The sequence below is a fragment of the Sinocyclocheilus grahami genome, unplaced genomic scaffold (genome assembly GCF_001515645.1).
Source record: "Sinocyclocheilus grahami isolate Dianchi unplaced genomic scaffold, SAMN03320097.WGS_v1.1 scaffold339.1, whole genome shotgun sequence".
Taxonomy (NCBI): domain Eukaryota; kingdom Metazoa; phylum Chordata; class Actinopteri; order Cypriniformes; family Cyprinidae; genus Sinocyclocheilus; species Sinocyclocheilus grahami.
This window is the reverse complement of record NW_015505518.1, coordinates 46,584-63,670: the sequence shown is the minus strand read 5'-3', so window position 1 is coordinate 63,670 and position 17,087 is coordinate 46,584. Positions and strand designations below refer to the sequence as shown.

Sequence of the window (17,087 nt, the reverse complement as noted above, 5' to 3'; positions counted from 1 at the left end):
TCAAAACTGAATTGGATATAAAATGAACTCTGCTTTAAATTAAGCAAGTGTTTGTGTGTGCATCCTCCACAGGTACATGAAAAAGACGTGGTTGGCATAACTCACCACCCCCATCAGAATCTCATCGCCACATACAGCGAGGATGGCCTGCTCAAGCTCTGGAAGCCTTGAGTCTTGTCTTTCATAATAATATGGACTCTGTACACATTTTTTTAGTTTTATGTTCAGGATTTGTGGTATTCCTGCACACACACATATGTCTCTGCCTTTATACGCCTGCTATGACATTGGTCTTCCATTCAAAGCGCTCAAAAAGATTCATGTTCCTGTTGAACATTAGCATCATACCTTGAGATGAAGGGACCTCTTTGACATCTGAAATTAACTACATCCAATTCTGTAATACTAACGTTCCTCTGAAGTCTCTAGTGGAAAACAAGAAATACTGCATGGATGTACTGGTCTTTTACTATTATTATTATTAAGGGCTTTGTAGTATTGTCTGTGATAATATCTGCATGAAGATTTAGCCCGATCGACATTAGTGTGGTAAATGTACTGGTTTTCTTTCCAGACCATTCTTTGACGTCTTATATGTGAATGTATGTATTTTCTTTGATCATTTTGGCCAAAGACAAATAGTGTGTACTTGCTCATAATGTGACATCGCACAAGTCTTGGACTCAATGAGGACATATTCACATATTTGTACTTGTGTACATTTAGAATTCATATGGTACAATATTGTGTTGATTATAATGGTTTGGTGTGTTTTAACACTCAACCAAGCACATCTACTTGTACTGCATGCAGGTGAACATATTATGCAGTTAATATTATGCAATACTGTATGAAGTAATCAGTATGGTTTGTATTCTGATTATTACAGATTATTTTTTAATCAAGGGTATTCACAATTTTTGTTGAATATTGGTATAACACTGCTTTACAGTGCAAGTCTCTGAGTATCTTACAGTGTTGGTAAATTGCTGCGGTTTAATAAAAATTCAAGCATGAATAATTAATGACAAACTTTTTCAAGAAGATTTGTCATTAAGATGCATCATTAACTGGTTAGATGTGTGCTTGATATTTGCAGTAGATCTCTAATAAAGCTGTAGAGACATCTTCATATACAAGATGTACATCATGATTTTTTTAATCAAACAGGAGGAAGGTTAATATTGGCATAATTAGCCAAACATTCAATTCCCCCAGACCCCAAAAATACAATTACATTTACAAAAAAAAATGAATAACATTGTGACATTTATTTTATAAATAGAACTACAAATGGCAGAATGGCAGTTATTGGTCATAATATCAAAATTTTTCAATAAATCTTCAGTCAACACAGATAATCAAATATAAGACTTATCTGCTTGCAAAACCGAAAATAATACCAACCAATTAAGAAGCCAACTAATATCACTCTCTACAAAATAAGGCTTTTAAGAAATGCATCACAGTCTGCCATCATTTTGAACAAGATGTTCCTCTTCTTTAGAAATACCACAATTTCAAATGTATTATAAACTTAATTAACCCTCTTATTAGTTTAAAATGTTCTAGAAAAACATTTAGGAATAAACTGGCACAAAGCAAATTTCCAACAACATCAAGATCAAACATGTCTTGCATGTAAACCACAATTAACTGGCAATAAACAAAACACCACAAAGATTGTAATGTTTTCTCAAACTGATTATGTAAATTTGATTTTCAAAGTAAATACATTTTAGAGATGAAATTTTCTGGGATTATGGCACAACCAACTTGACCTGAATGTCCCATTTCCACTGTAACTGCTACACACATTTCCATAGACTCTCCCTTCAATTGAAGGTCTATGGCACCAGTCTCACAACTCATTTTAAAAATCCCCCAAGTTTATTTCACAAATTATTTGCTCAAAATTTTGGATGAGGAGTTTCTTCCAAACAATGACACAAGAGGTCGGCACTAAGAAGTCTTATTCTAGGCACAGAACTAGTTGAGAGGTAAATAACTTTTCCCTCTTGGTCCTCTTCCTTGTGTTCCAGCAGAGGTGGCATTTGTTGTGGAAGGGAGTGTAAGGGAACAGGAATCTCTACGAGGTTTGGCACTGGACACCTCCAGATGGGTTAAAGTCTTCCTCCTCTATATAATGGTAATGGTGGCGTTCATGGGTCAGATCACAGTCTTCAAGGTCAGCGTATATATAGAGGTCATCATCCATGCCGTCAGGCTCAATATTTGCCTGTTTTTCAGGTAAGTACCTTTCTAATTCCTTCAGTTTATTTAATGGGAGGAAGTTCTCTTCAGGGAAGACAACCTTAAGAAGAAAATTAGCACAATCAGTTTATGTAAATTAATATTGTTAGTGAGAAGGAGCAAAAAAGGCAAAAAGGCAAAAAAATGTAGCTAATAATAAAAATGTCTCAGCCTTTAAAGTACAGTGGGTAGAGAAATTAATCTAAAAGAATCAAAGAATCACATGTTGTTGCTTTGCAGCCTGAAATGAAGACGGACACGGTTTGTGTTTTATCCAGCTGTATTTACTCACTGCAACTTATAACATCCAAGTAAAAGATATAAAACCAACATGTCAGAAAAAAATAAAAAAAACAGAAACACTAAGTTGGAAAAAGGATCACCCCCTTGTGTCGGTATTTTGTTGAACCACCTTTTGCTTTAATCACAGCCTTAAGTCTGTTGGGATCTGTCTCTGTCTCTACTAATGTAGCAATATTTGCCCACTCTTCTTTGCAAAACTGCTCAAGTTCAGTTAAATTTGATGGTGACCGTTTGTGGACTGCAGTCTTCAAGTCATTCCACAGATTTTCAATGGAGTTTAAGTCTGGGCTCTGACTAGGCCATGCATTCAACCACTGTGTGTCAGTTTTGCTGTGTGCTTTGGGTCATTGTCATGTTGGAAGGTAAGGGTGTATTCACACCTGTCTTGTTTGGTTCGATTGAATCGAAACTCAAGTTTGTTTCCCACCTTGGTGCAGATCTTTTGGGCAGGTGTGAATACAGCAATCGCACTCGGGTGCAGACCAAACAACCGCACCGAGACCCAGCTGAAGAGGTTGTCTCGGTCCGGTTCCAAACGAACTCTGGTATGCTTGAGAATTTCTGTTCAATGAATGGATTGCCTTAGCACACATGTGGTTTTGTTTACAATTTCTGGTTCACCTGCAAAAAGGGCAGTGTGAAAGCGAACCACACCAAAAAATGTATTTGGTCCGGACCAAAGCAAGTGAACTAGCAGACTTTCCTGGTGTGAATACACGCTAAACCTTCTTCCCATTGACAACTTTCTGGCAGAGGGCAGCAGATTTTCCTCAAGAATTTGGAGTGGAGGGGGGTGATCCTTTTTTGACTTTGTTTATTAAAATGTTTTCCTGACATGATGGTGTTATATCTTTCACTTGGATGTTATAAGTTGCACTGAGTAAATACAGCTGGATAAAACACACAGGTGTGAATACAGCAATCGCACTCGGGTGCAGACCAAACAACCGCACCGAGACCCAGCTGAAGAGGTTGTCTCGGTCCGGTTCCAAACGAACTCTGGTATGCTTGAGAATTTCTGTTCAATGAATGGATTGCCTTAGCACACATGTGGTTTTGTTTACAATTTCTGGTTCACCTGCAAAAAGGGCAGTGTGAAAGCGAACCACACCAAAAAATGTATTTGGTCCGGACCAAAGCAAGTGAACTAGCAGACTTTCCTGGTGTGAATACACGCTAAACCTTCTTCCCATTGACAACTTTCTGGCAGAGGGCAGCAGATTTTCCTCAAGAATTTGGAGTGGAGGGGGGTGATCCTTTTTTGACTTTGTTTATTAAAATGTTTTCCTGACATGATGGTGTTATATCTTTCACTTGGATGTTATAAGTTGCACTGAGTAAATACAGCTGGATAAAACACAAACTGTGTCCGTCTTCATTTCAGACTGCAAAGCAACAAAATGTGACTATTTTAAGGGGGGGGGGGATTATTTTCTATACCCACTGTATTTATGTATTTGCTCTGAAATGTATTATATTAAATGTCCCTAATACCTGTGTACTTACATAGTATCTAGATGTGTAAGTAGTATGTAACCACAGTGTAAGTACACATTGGTACATAGTATCTACAGCTCTAATATTTATGTAACTACATACATGTAACAACCCACAGAATGGTTTGTGTAAGTACAAATGTGTAACAGGAAATTGGTAACAACACTTTTTTTCACTTCACTAAGTACTCCTGTAACAGGAATTATATAACTAAATTTTGTAACAACAATATGTATAAGAGTAATTGGAACCATTTGATCCAGGGGGTGCACAGATGGGTAGGTTTAGGGGTGGAAATGGGATCCAGGGGGTGGAGATGGGTAGGTTTAGGGGTGGAAATGGGATCCAGGGGGTGGAGATGGGTAGGTTTAGGGGTGGAAATGAGATCTAGGGGGTGGAGATGGGTAGGTTTAGGGGTGGAAATGGGATCCAGGGGGTGGAGATGGGTAGGTTTAGGGATATGTAAAGTGGGAGGAATTGGATCTCGAGTTGGAGTTGGTGCACCATTGTAATACCAGTGTACTTACATGGTAACTTCTCAGGAACTGTCTACTTAACATAAAGTGTAACATTCTGGACATCAACCACAATTTATATGTAAAGCCTAACTTACTGGCCGCTGCTGTGTAACATCAGATTAATTACATGATAGATCTAATATAAAGTGTAACACTTTCTTTACCAAAAAGTGCTGTTAGTCCTGTTACACATTTGTACTTACACATACCATTCAGTGGTTTGTTACATGTGTAGTTACACAAAAATTAGAGCTATATATACTATGTACCAATGTGTACTTACACTGTGGTTACATACTACGTACACATCTAGTTACTATGTAAGTACACAGGTATTAGGGCCACTTAATATAAAGTGGGACCAATGTTTTACAAATGTAATGGAACAAATGTACAAAAGTTAAAATTTTTCTTTATTTAGTTTTAGATATTTCAGTACTTCAACTTAAACTGAAAGAAAATAAGAAATGTTGAAAGTTGTAGCTGAAATAATTTTTTGTTCCCAAGTAATTATTTAATTTTTTTGAATGGTTTTAGTTTTCGTTAAAGTCCCCATGCAGTCACTAATGTTATCCCTTAAACCTTATCTTTGATAATCAAAATTACATTTTAATGTTTTCTTTTTTCCTGTGAAAATAATTAAAATGGCTTGAATGTAACACTTGCCTCACGCACACACACACACACACACACAGCTGGATAGATTACCGATTACACATTACATGATGAAAACTGTAGTTAGTCATGTAATCTAAGTTACTCATTTTAGGTAATGTATTCTGACTACTTTTTAGATTACTTTTTTTTATCTAACCTGGTTTAAACTTGCCACTGAACGTACCATGTTGATATAAAAAAAAGCAAAGAATAAGAAAATATATTCCATTCTTTTTTTTCCCAACATCATAAAATGCATTAAACATGACATTAAACCAGAGTTTCCCAAACTGGGCTCAATGTAACTTAATTATTAATTAAACACTAAAAATATAAATATTTCATTTGTTACCCTGCATGTCAATGTGACAATTAAGCGACAACGAACTGTAATGTGTTGTTAAATTATTGAAATATTAACTTCCTCAGAGATTTCTCAAGAAAATATTTCAGGTCAAAGTGGTTTTGGCTGACAACAATGTTTGGGAATCTATTTAAAAGAAGAATTAATGAGAATCAATAAATTATGAATGATTCACTGCCATTGTGTGTATAATATGTAATCATGTAATCCATAAAAGATAACTGTAATCTGATTATGAGCATTATAAAATGTAACATACTCTTGACTACTTGATTACAACAACTTGATTTTTGGAATCTGATTATGTAATCCAGATTACATGTGATCAGGTCCTACCCAGCTCTGTATATATATATTAAATATGCACTTTAGCCCCCGCCTCCATTCAATCAAATTATCAAAGAGTATTTGATGATATGGAAAATAAAAACTACTGGACTTAAAGAACAGAAAAATGTACATATAAACCATTTTGAGGGATGTAAACAATAAAAATCTAAAGCAACGGTCCTAACGCATTTCCCGTATTACACTTTTAATTTCCATAATTTCTCCATTCAGAAAGGTCCACATTTTAATAAAAACGTTATGACAGCCGTGTTAACGTTAGTTATGACTGAAATGCATCCTATTACTGTTTTGAAAGTTTGACAAGCAGGAAATGTTCATGGGTCAGTGACATGACCGCACTGAAAAGGTCTATTCAAAAATTAGTACTCACGCTGAAAAGGATGATGAGTTTCCCTTTCTCAAATGGCCGACGGTGCATTGGCATCCCCTCATTCAGAACACATTTCTTATCCCCAGGTCTGATCAACTCCCCTATTAATGCAACAAAGAAAGACAATACATTTGCTTTACCCATCTACAGTTTATATTACAGTTATATTAGCTCTATTTTTCAGATTCATTTAACAACTAGCCAAGCTTCTAATTGGTAGTTTTTACTCTCTAAAGGAGTCTTCAGGAGTAAATTGAGAAAGATATCAGAACCAGTTACACCAAATCCAGGTAGACCAACTTAATCACAGCATACAAGAAGAGATATTACATACATGCCTGGTTGTCTGGTGATATACAAGGTCAATAAAGCACTAAGGATTAGGAACTCTGGAAAAGCCAATAGCAACAATGACCAGAAGGTGTGCCATCTGCCAAGGTTACGTAATATCACTCCTGCCATTCTCCCCGAGCCAGATCATCACTAAGAGTGGATCTGCTTACAGGTTCAAGACAGAAACTTCCATCAGGCTGTACGCAATGATCAGCACAGACCCACCATGTTGCTGATGTTATAGAAACCTGCATGTAATGCTTGAATATTTATGTAGGATGGTTCACCTGGATGGGATGTGATGAGTAGAGTTCTGTTGTCCAGTGTTTTAACAGGTTTTTGAAAACCACATAATGACTCTACCAACTGTAGCTCCATGTTCATGATGAGGTCCTCTGCTTGTCTGACAGGAGAAACGGTAAGTACATTAATCATTATGTTTCTTACATAATATCTATATATTCTGTTCCCGAATTGCCTTGTCTAAATGACCAAGTACTGTAACAGGCTGTCCCATATACAGAAAACACAGAAAGCATGACACAAATCCTGAAATAAATGAGCCAGTGCTGCCATCTCCAGGACAATATCATCAATGACATACCTCTGAAAATAACACAGCCCCTGCATCTTGAAAAACAAAGCCTAAATTTGATGATGGCAAGTAAAAAAAAAAACAACCAAACAAAAAAACAACAATCAGAAGTTTCCATCACATGCAGAACACCCACCCCCGCAATTTTTTCCATATCATGCACTTATAATAACGAAATGACAGCAGTCAAATGTCAAAAGTTTAAAAATAAGTATAATTATAATTTAACTTACAATCTGTGTAGTTGAAAAATTGTGTTTAAAATATTCAATTTATTGTTGCTACATAACACGAGTTATGTACATAATAAAGAACTTTACATAAACACAGGTTTTTAAATAAATACTCTTTTTTTTCATGTAAAAAAATTATTTTCTGTCGCTTTTTAGATGTAGTAAAACACCCACAGACGTGAACTTTCAGTCACTGGCTATAATTCTAACCTTGAAATAAGGATTATGCATAAAATAAGGTCTTCAGAATCATTCATACATGTCAAAATCGGCTGAGAATTAAACAATTGTCTTTGTGGCAGTTTTCCTGGTGGTTGGAGGATAATACAAGACTTCTTCACCTTACAAATGGTTTTTGAAAGCAAAAATGCTACGAAATGCACATATTTTTTGAGAAAATATGATGTGCTAGATATTATTTTTAGAATCAGCACCCCAAAATTAGCAAAAGAAAAAAAAACAAGTATTGAATTTCATTCAGCAAATGCAGGACAGTGTAATCAGCGCCAACTTCAAACTTCAGCATTATTTAACAAACCAAACCAATTACATAAAAATTAAAAAAAAAAAAAAATCAACCAGGAATTCAGAGACTGACTTCTACCGTGCGGTTTTACCTGGTGAAAACCGGGTGTGCTCTCTGATCCAAGACAATAATAATGTCTCCAGGTTCAAGGCCAGGCTCCTGGTCGCCCTCCCCATGGAACACTATTTTCTGACCATCTTTCATACCTGCAATAACACATAATCAAGCATAAATAAAAGTAACAGACTGCAGAGAACAGATGTTTTGGACTGAACCTATCACTTTCAAACCTTTATTAATGTGCACATCAAGAATCTTCTTCTGTCGTAGTATCTTGCGACCAGCGCATGTTTTGCAGCGGTCGCGGTGACCAAGTCGCTGACCTTGCCCCTGACAGCCGGAACAGACTGTTGATATCTGCTGCACCATGCCAGGAGCTAAGTGATGTAGTCTGACCTGGACACCCACCCCACGACACAAAGGACACACTTCTATCACTCCTTTACGCCCTCCACGACCTGTAGTACAAAATTCAGTAAAAAAAACCAAAAAACCCGGTTATAAAAAAAAATCCAACTATTGCATTTGAAATACTTAAGCAGCACAACTGTTTTCAACTTAGGGATGCAGCGATTAACCAGTTTCACAATTAACCACGCATTAAAATGTCACGGTTAATTAATCGTAAAGGCTCCGCTACACCAAGTGTTTCTGTTGCACAGAACGGAACAGTTGCAATGTGCGCAAAACGAAAACAAAGTTACACTAGTGGTGCACCAGCTTTAAATGCTGTGCTTATCAGAGACACGGAGGCTACTACACACACTAGATTAACTATGACAGACGAACCAAACAGCGATCCTTTATTTACACCACGACGTGAAGGCAAGACTGATGCAAAGCTATGGCTCGTTAGCTCAGTATTCTGTCCACTTCAGATCAGACAGATGAACTAGTGTGGTAAGATCACATTTATTTGAATTAATTAATTATAACATTTAGCTACTTGATTTAATTATTCGATCGAGAGAGAGGGAGAGATAGAGAAGTGTGTGTGTATGTGTGTGAACCTGCATCAGCGCGTCTCTCTACAAACATGTGAGTTTAGTTACTTAAACAGTGATTTTACCCTCTCCTTGCTGATGAATATGTAGCAATTCAGTATCTAAGCTATTTTATTAATAAAATTCAAGGGGCAGGGTTCACAACAAGTTTGTGTCCTCGTGAATGTTTGCATGTGTGCGCAGCACAATCTCCGATCTCACAAACCAAAATAATAGACATGATTTTCTCAGGCCACATGTAAAATCATATGAATTATTATAAAAATTATTAAAATGAATACGTATGGATGACAGTTGATTACAATGATAGTTCAGTATTAATAGTCTGTGGGATAAATAAAGTTAATTGTCCTATATTAATAATACTTATTAACATTGTTATCTATAATCCCTTTTATAGTATTATGCATAAGTCAAAAACCAACAAGATTTTTTTTTTCACCATGTTTCCAGTTTTCTGCCTCGGGTCCAAAAGAAATGTAAAGAATGTACAAACTGAAAACACTAAATACTTTTGTGATCTATTTTCATTAGTTATTTTCAAAATGGAAATACTGACATGGATGTTTACAGAGCAGAGGTCACCTTTTTAATTCCAATTGGAGAGATGGAATTTTGTTTGTCTTTATTATTATTATTTTGTGCTGTATTATTGGTTACTGTGTTATTTCTCTTTCTAAAGGCAGCAATAAATAACACTTTATTATCTAATGAGTGTCCATGTGATTTTATACATTAATAATTTTGTGAAATGAATAAATGCATAATAATCGTCCTAATCGTGAAACCGTGATTATTCCTCAGACAATAATCGTACCAACAAAATCTATAATCGTTGCATCCCTATTTCAACTGTGAAAATAATAAAAAGAAATCTTACCAATTCCAAATTTTTTTGTATGGTAGTGTAAAATATATAGTAATATAATAAAGTTCATAAAATGGCCCCTTGTCAGTCAATTATTACCTTCACACTTGTCACAGATTACATTCTTCTGGACAGCAAGTTTCCTGGTGGCTCCATTATAAAGGTCCTCCAAAGACACGGTCAACTGATGCACCACGTTTTTTCCTGTGTACAGCAACCACAAACTTTTACTATTGACTTTTTTCACATTTCCGGGTTTCTCAGCAGCAGAAGTCGTCATAGTTGGGTAAACTTCTACAGCAGTGAATGGGAGACTACCACAAATATGTTGTTTAAATTCCCATTTTCTCAAATAGCAAAAGAAAAACTCCAGGATAGTGTTTTCATGACTTTCAAAAAAGGATAAAAATCGAGAGAGACTAATACCGGCAGTCAGTAGAGAGAACGATGTCAAATTTACCGTCACTCCCATAGACGCTGTGTTAGAAACACCCTTGCATTAGCGTTAACTAGTTTTTTTTGTAATTTGATGCAAAGGTAATATAATACAAAGTATAGTGTTATAAATGTACATACATTTATAAAAAAAAAAATGAAAATACAAAAAAGCTTTGGAGGATTTACGATGCTGGTGACCGTTGAAACGCATGATCACAGTCTTGTGAAAAGGGTCCATAAGACTAGTAATAATTTATGAATTATTCAAAGTGCAACGCATGTATGTCAGCCTATTAGAACATTCGATCTCCTTGAGAAGTGTAAACAAACGTTGCAAATGGGAAAATCTGGGAAAAATGAAATTAAAATGTACACGTTTTACAAAAAAAAAAAACCTTCATATATACATATTTTGTACTGTTTTAGGTTACTAAACGTGTCAACTGAAAAAGGTGATTCCTTTGAAAAACAAGCTGTTCCATTCACAAATCAGGTTCTGCACAAACTGTGGAGTCTGTAGCTAAGAAAGATATGTATTTACCTCTCCTCTCCCTGTGCATGCGTCCCCCTCCTCCAAAGAACAAGTCAAAAATGTCCATGGGGGAGCCGAAACTTGGCCCTCCATTTCCTCCCTCCTTAATTGCCTTCTCACCCCCTCTGTCATACACTTCTCTCTTCTTGGCATCTGACAAAACCTCGTATGCTTGGGAGATCTGTTTGAACTGGAAATACAAAAAAAAGTGAGGAGGACATAAAATTTTAACTCAATCTTCAACCTTTGAAACCACCCAGATGATCCATAAACTGAAATATAAATCCAAATTATAGAATCACTCAAATATAAGGGAAATATTAGGGAATGTATACTTAATACTAGACATTGATAATGTATTCTAATGAATGACATTTTGAGGTCTTACCCTTTCCCCCTCTGTTGGATTTTTATCTGGGTGATATTTCAGTGCCAGTTTACGATAAGCCTTCTTCAGCTCTTCAGGGCTGGCATCAGGCTCCACACCCAGCATATCATAAAATCCAGTCTCTTTCACCATAGTTGCCCCGAACAGGTTAATATAGTCTGAAGAAACATTTCAAAAATACTTGATACTTGACCGCTGGATAATTATGTCATTAGTATTAACCGTGTGAGAATTACTCTAAAACGTGCCCATATTCTCAGTTAGTAAAACTAAATTAAAATGACATTAAAGCCCCCATAACATTCACACAGATTTAACTTGAACAACCAGATTAAAATAATAAGTCCTTGGCTGTGTTAAAAGGTTTTAAGTGGTGATTTCAAAATCACGCGACATTAAATGTCAAGCTATACTGTGTCTGTTACTAAAAGCCAGCATTTTAGAGAAAAACAAACAGGTAAAAATAAAGAAAACAAAGACCACAGTCACTTTATTCATGCCATAGCATTTTATTTTTAACAAATCGTCCAATACCGTGAAATATGGCGAAATCCCTTCTCGTCTTATGACTCCGCGGGTCAAACAAACAAGAGACTTCCAGAATCTTCCAGCAGCGCTCTACATCTTCTTCTTGTGGCGCATTATTGAACTTTGATTGCAGTGCGACCTATTTCTGCCACCTACTGTACGTAGTGACGTATGACAGGCAGCTGCGAGCAGCGTGTTTCCGTCGACAGCAGCTCATTTGATCAGCGTTTCAATTACTCTCACTGTTTCAGAAAGGCGGGGCATAGAGGAGAAACAATAATGTACAGTATGTGGAAAATAATGTGTTTTTTGAACTTTAAACCGCATAAACACATTTCATTACACCAAATACACAAAAGAATGTTCTTTTTAGCAGCATCATATGACCCCTTTAACATGTTGCCGTCTACAGCAGCTAATTTCGTCAGTATTTCAATAACTCTCCCTGGGCGACGATTTTCTTTCGTCTTTCATATTATTTATATAGATACTAGCGCTTAGTTCACAAATTACGGTTTATAATCATAACGTAAAAAAATGACTTTATTATAATGTTGCGCGTCTCTTGAATTCATTAGATAGCTTTTTACTTTAAGCCATCAAACCCAGCTACCAGACTCCACTCTTTGCAAAAGGATCACTCGCCCGAACAGGGACTTGAACCCTGGACCCTCAGATTAAAAGTCTGATGCTCTACCGACTGAGCTATCCGGGCTCTGAACGGCTGAGCTGTTGTAGCGACATCTATTTCCTGCACTAAACTCATTAGGCATTAGAGAAAATAGCCAAGTAACATAGATTATTTTATGTTTTTAAAACGTGCCAATATGGAAGGTTCCCAACGAAGGCGCGAAAACTCGAAGGTTTTGTGCCTGAATAACTGGTTTTCAAAAGAATGTTTTATAATGTGATGATATATAAATCCCAACGCTATAAACGCAGTCAGATTCGGCAGGCTCCATAGCTCAGCGGTTAGAGCACTGGGCTTGTAAACCAGGAGTCGCGAGTTCAAATCTCGCTGGGGCCTCATATACACTTTGTGCCGCCGATTCTACTTAGAGACTATAAACGGCATTTACGAATCCAAAAGTTTACACCAATTTAATATTAATCAGTTTGGTTTTGTTATTTGTATTAAGGATATCCTACCGCCAATGCTTCTGTAATCTGTCATTTCAGACAAGGTCTGCATCCTACATCACTGCACTGTGTCATCTGTTTATAAATTATATTTTTAAGAGTCCAACAGGCTATTTTAACAACTATTTTCTGTGGCGAAAATTCCTGGTTCCCTAAATGAACGACAGATGGCACTTCGACGTAGATGTCGACCTTCAAGAACCAAAGATCATTGTGAGAGCGCTTTAGCTTCCACTGCCTGCGGCATGTTTTGTACATCTCTGTCTATCACAGCAATTATGAGATGCAGAAAATGAATTGAATATTTCCCTCCTGTGTTTGAAAATGTGACCATGTTCTCAACAGATAGATTCCAATAATTTTAATACTAGCCAATAGGAAATATTATTACATGCAATGCATTGTTTCATGGCACTTTTTTTGGTGTTGATGACTTGATTCCAGTGTTTATTCTTAGGTTTTAAAACATTAATTGCGCAACAGAATACTCTACTTGTGTTTATAATAACAAAACATAGATACAAAACATACTTACCAGCAGTAGTTTCACTAAGTTAACATGACTCTGGTCTGGCTTATATGCTTTAATTTATTTTAGTCTCTTGTATGAAAACGTTTTGTATAAAACAAATGCATGTTTCGGTGATGTTCTTTGTCTTATGTTTTATCATATTTAGTGATAACGTTACATAGAATTCAACAGTCTACAACTTAAACTACGCTTAAATTAGGGCAGTTTCTCATTTATGCAGTTATCTATTAATTTATTTTCCGTTCCGTTGCTAAACAAACCCATATTGGTTGCTCACCAGCAAACTACATGAAAAAACATGACCAACCAAACAGGTTTCGGCATCCGTGGTGCGTTAAAGCAGCAACGCCAGATTTGTGAACGAATCATTCCTTGTTCGCGAATCGAACTGAATCGGTTCGAGCGGTTCTCAAACCAGCTCAGCGGTTTATTGGACCGAGAACCGTGGCTGTAGACTGATTTCGGAATAGCAGCATACTGCTTTCATACTTAATAAAAATATGGAATACGACTAAGAGCGATTATGCTAGCATGCTATTATGATATTCCGAAATCAGTCCATCTCTTTAATATTTGGACATTTAAACCACACTGTGACGACATAAAAAAAAAATCACATGCTGAGTTCAGAACAACATACTAGCATACTACTATTACTATGACAGATCGCTGTAGCGCCTCAGTTCAACAGACGCGGCAGCACGAGGCACTCGTGAACTGATCATCTCCTCCACATTAATAACAGTTTCAGCACAAAATAAGCATGACTAAACACCCGAAGGTAAGTTAAAAGAAAGAGTACAACTTTACAATCCATGTCCTGTCTCATGTAATCTCTCAATCAGTGTTTCAACTGTGCAAAGACGTCAAGACGGCGTTTTATGTTTACGCGGCGCGATGCAATGCGTAAAAATACATTATAATCCGTAATTATGTCCCCACTGGATGCAACAAATACCTAGTTTATAATGGGGTTTAATGTTTTTGTCTCATCGCTCCGGGACAGGGCATCACAGTATGGTAAGGGGCGTAACATTTCCGTCACACGCTTGAGGTATTCGGCCAATCACAACGCACTGGATAGCTGGCCAATCAGCGTACACCTCGCTTTTCTTACCGATGAGCTTTGTAAAAATCGACGCGTTTCAGAAAGGCGGGGCATAGAGGAGAAACAATAATGTACAGTATGTGGAAAATAATGTTTTTTGAACCTTAAACCGCATTAACACATTTCATTACACCAAATACACAAAATAATGTTCTTTTTAGCAACATCATATGACCCCTTTAATTTCTGTTTGAATAAATCCATCAAGTTTTTATGACAGCCACCATTATGTTTATATTTCAAAAAACGAATTGAAGTAGAAATATTATTACGGTGTGTAATTGTAACTTTATTATTTAAAAAACTTCATTAAGTGTAATTTTAACAAATCAGTCAATTTTAACCTTCAATATTATAATAATGTAGTGTCAACTGACTCTCATGTCTATTTTACAGCATTAGTTGAGAGATATTTTTTCCTTGAGAAAATTTGGCATGTACTGTACCTGATCTATATCCAAAATAATCTATATTGAATCGAATCGAATCGCAAGCTTGTGAATTCGAATCGAATCGAATCGTGAAATTTGTGTCAAAACCCAGCCCTAGTAGTTTCAACTCTGGGCCCTTGGGGTGCCGTCAGTTACTCTGTTTTCTATTGCAGTCTGGAGATTAGTATAACACACACACACACACACACACACACATAGGGCAGGATTGTGTTTCACCTCATCCAATGACTCTCACATGGTTAGGCTGAAGAGTTGAGGGAATGCTATAGTTTCTTTCTGGCTGACCATTCTGTGAATCATTTCTGTTGGTATCACTCCCTCCCATAAACACACACACACCTACCACTAGTCAAATAATAATTAATATATTTTTTAATGTTTTTGAAATAAGTCTCTTACGCTCACCAAGGTTTAGGGCTGGACCAGATTATTCGATTATTCGTTCGGTGGTTTGAGATTCGATTTTCAATTTTGAGATTAGAATATTCTTTTCTTTTCTTTTTTCGAACACCTGGCATCCCCTGTGAAACGGTTCTCATTCGCGCTTGAATATGAATCGCCCATGTGTGAACGTCATGAACATCATGATTCAGTGCATCTGGAAGAGAAGACAAAAATGCCGAAGATCTAAGCTGTGTGGGAGCACTTTAAATTGAGCGAGGACAAGACAAACGCAGTGTGCCAAATATGCGATTTGAAACTGGCCTACCACAACAGCACATCAACTTTGAAAAATCAGTTCTGTTAGTAGTACGACTATAGTATATTGTTGGTGTAAAAAAAAAAAAGGAGCTGCTTTTATCTGCCATGTTAGTAATTTTACACATGATAAAAACGTGCACTTAATTTGCTTGGAAAATACTTGCGAATACGGCAGTCATAAAAAAACGTACAGTAGCCCAGCCTAATAATAATTTTTCTATATTAAAAGTATTGCTCTTAACAGACCTTTGTGTTTTGTATCACTAGTGCAGTGTCCGTTCTCGGAGCATGTAAGCCCTGCCTGCGTGAGGCGCGCCGCTTCCGGATCGCACTGTTCTGTAGTTTATTAAGTTTATTAATTCTGAACGTGTCGCGTGTCCATATTGCACCAAAATGCGACACTGCACTCACTTGGGTCCGCAGCAACACACTCGCCACGCGTGAAGTCGATTAGATAAACGGTTCTCGACATAATAGAAATGTAAACAGACACACAGAGGATCCTGCCTTTATTACACCATGTCTACACTTACATTAAGTCTGTCTACACTGGACGCGAAAAAGCGACCGTTGAAAATCATTTGAAATTTGTGTCAATACGTCATAAATAGAACACAGCAGCAGTTTTCTGTCGGGAATTTGTTGTGTCGCGAAGCGCCACATCCAGTGTAGACCGCATCACTGATTATAATGAGTTCTATAGTATTTTGTCGCACCGCGCCGTTCGAATCCGTTGTAGACACTGTGTTAAGAGAGAAGAATATGTTCAGCCCCCTTCCTCTGAAGCTTCGAATATTCGGTGTTGATTACTACCGAAGCTTCTTAGCTCAAAAAATTGTATTTGGACCAGTCCTACCAAGGCTGCTTTTTTTTTTAAATCAAAGCCCTACCAAGGCTGCATTTTTTTTAATCAAAGTTTTTCACAGTGTAATAGCAATATTGTAAAATATTACTACAATTTAAAATAACTGCTTTCTATTTTTATATATTTTAAAATGTAATTTATTTCTGTGCTGACAAAACATTTTTTTCAGTGTCACATGAATTTGTATCAATAATTATAGAGTGGGGGAACTATGACGTCAGAATCCGGAAGAGTAATTCGCTGTGGGTTCCTTCGAGATTTTCCTATGGGGTTTTATAATGGGGTTTTTCAATTAATGAGTAAAATAAAGCTTGTGGTAAACATAACTTGGCGATACTTTTACGTTTTGTTCTATAGCTTAAATTACACGCATACCCAAAACACAAAAAAGGAACCTGCGGCGAATTACACTTCCGGATTCTGACGTCATAGTTCCCCCACTCTATTGGTGCTCAATTATGGTTCTTCTT

At 36.7% G+C, this 17,087-nt stretch overlaps 1 protein-coding gene and 2 non-coding genes across 3 annotated transcripts; 1 reads left to right on the top strand and 2 right to left on the bottom strand.

The window, feature by feature from the left end:
• Nucleotides 1-1,193: 1,193 nt before the first annotated feature.
• Nucleotides 1,194-11,972, bottom strand: LOC107603013 (dnaJ homolog subfamily A member 1-like). The gene is made up of 9 exons (XM_016295675.1): nucleotides 11,825-11,972; nucleotides 11,291-11,448; nucleotides 10,912-11,092; nucleotides 10,032-10,136; nucleotides 8,291-8,518; nucleotides 8,092-8,206; nucleotides 6,934-7,049; nucleotides 6,314-6,414; nucleotides 1,194-2,314 (listed from the first exon to the last, which is right to left on the bottom strand). The coding sequence occupies exons 2-9, from the start codon at nucleotides 11,420-11,422 to the stop codon at nucleotides 2,090-2,092; spliced, it is 1,203 nt and encodes a 400-aa protein (XP_016151161.1). The 5' UTR covers nucleotides 11,423-11,448; nucleotides 11,825-11,972; the 3' UTR covers nucleotides 1,194-2,089.
• A 488-nt stretch (nucleotides 11,973-12,460) lies between these two features.
• trnak-uuu (transfer RNA lysine (anticodon UUU)) lies at nucleotides 12,461-12,533 on the bottom strand. Its single transcript has one exon. It is a non-coding gene; the product is annotated as a tRNA-Lys (tRNA).
• Nucleotides 12,534-12,772: 239 nt separating this feature from the next.
• On the top strand, nucleotides 12,773-12,845 carry trnat-ugu (transfer RNA threonine (anticodon UGU)). The gene has a single exon. It is a non-coding gene; the product is annotated as a tRNA-Thr (tRNA).
• The last annotated feature ends 4,242 nt before the right edge of the window (nucleotides 12,846-17,087 follow it).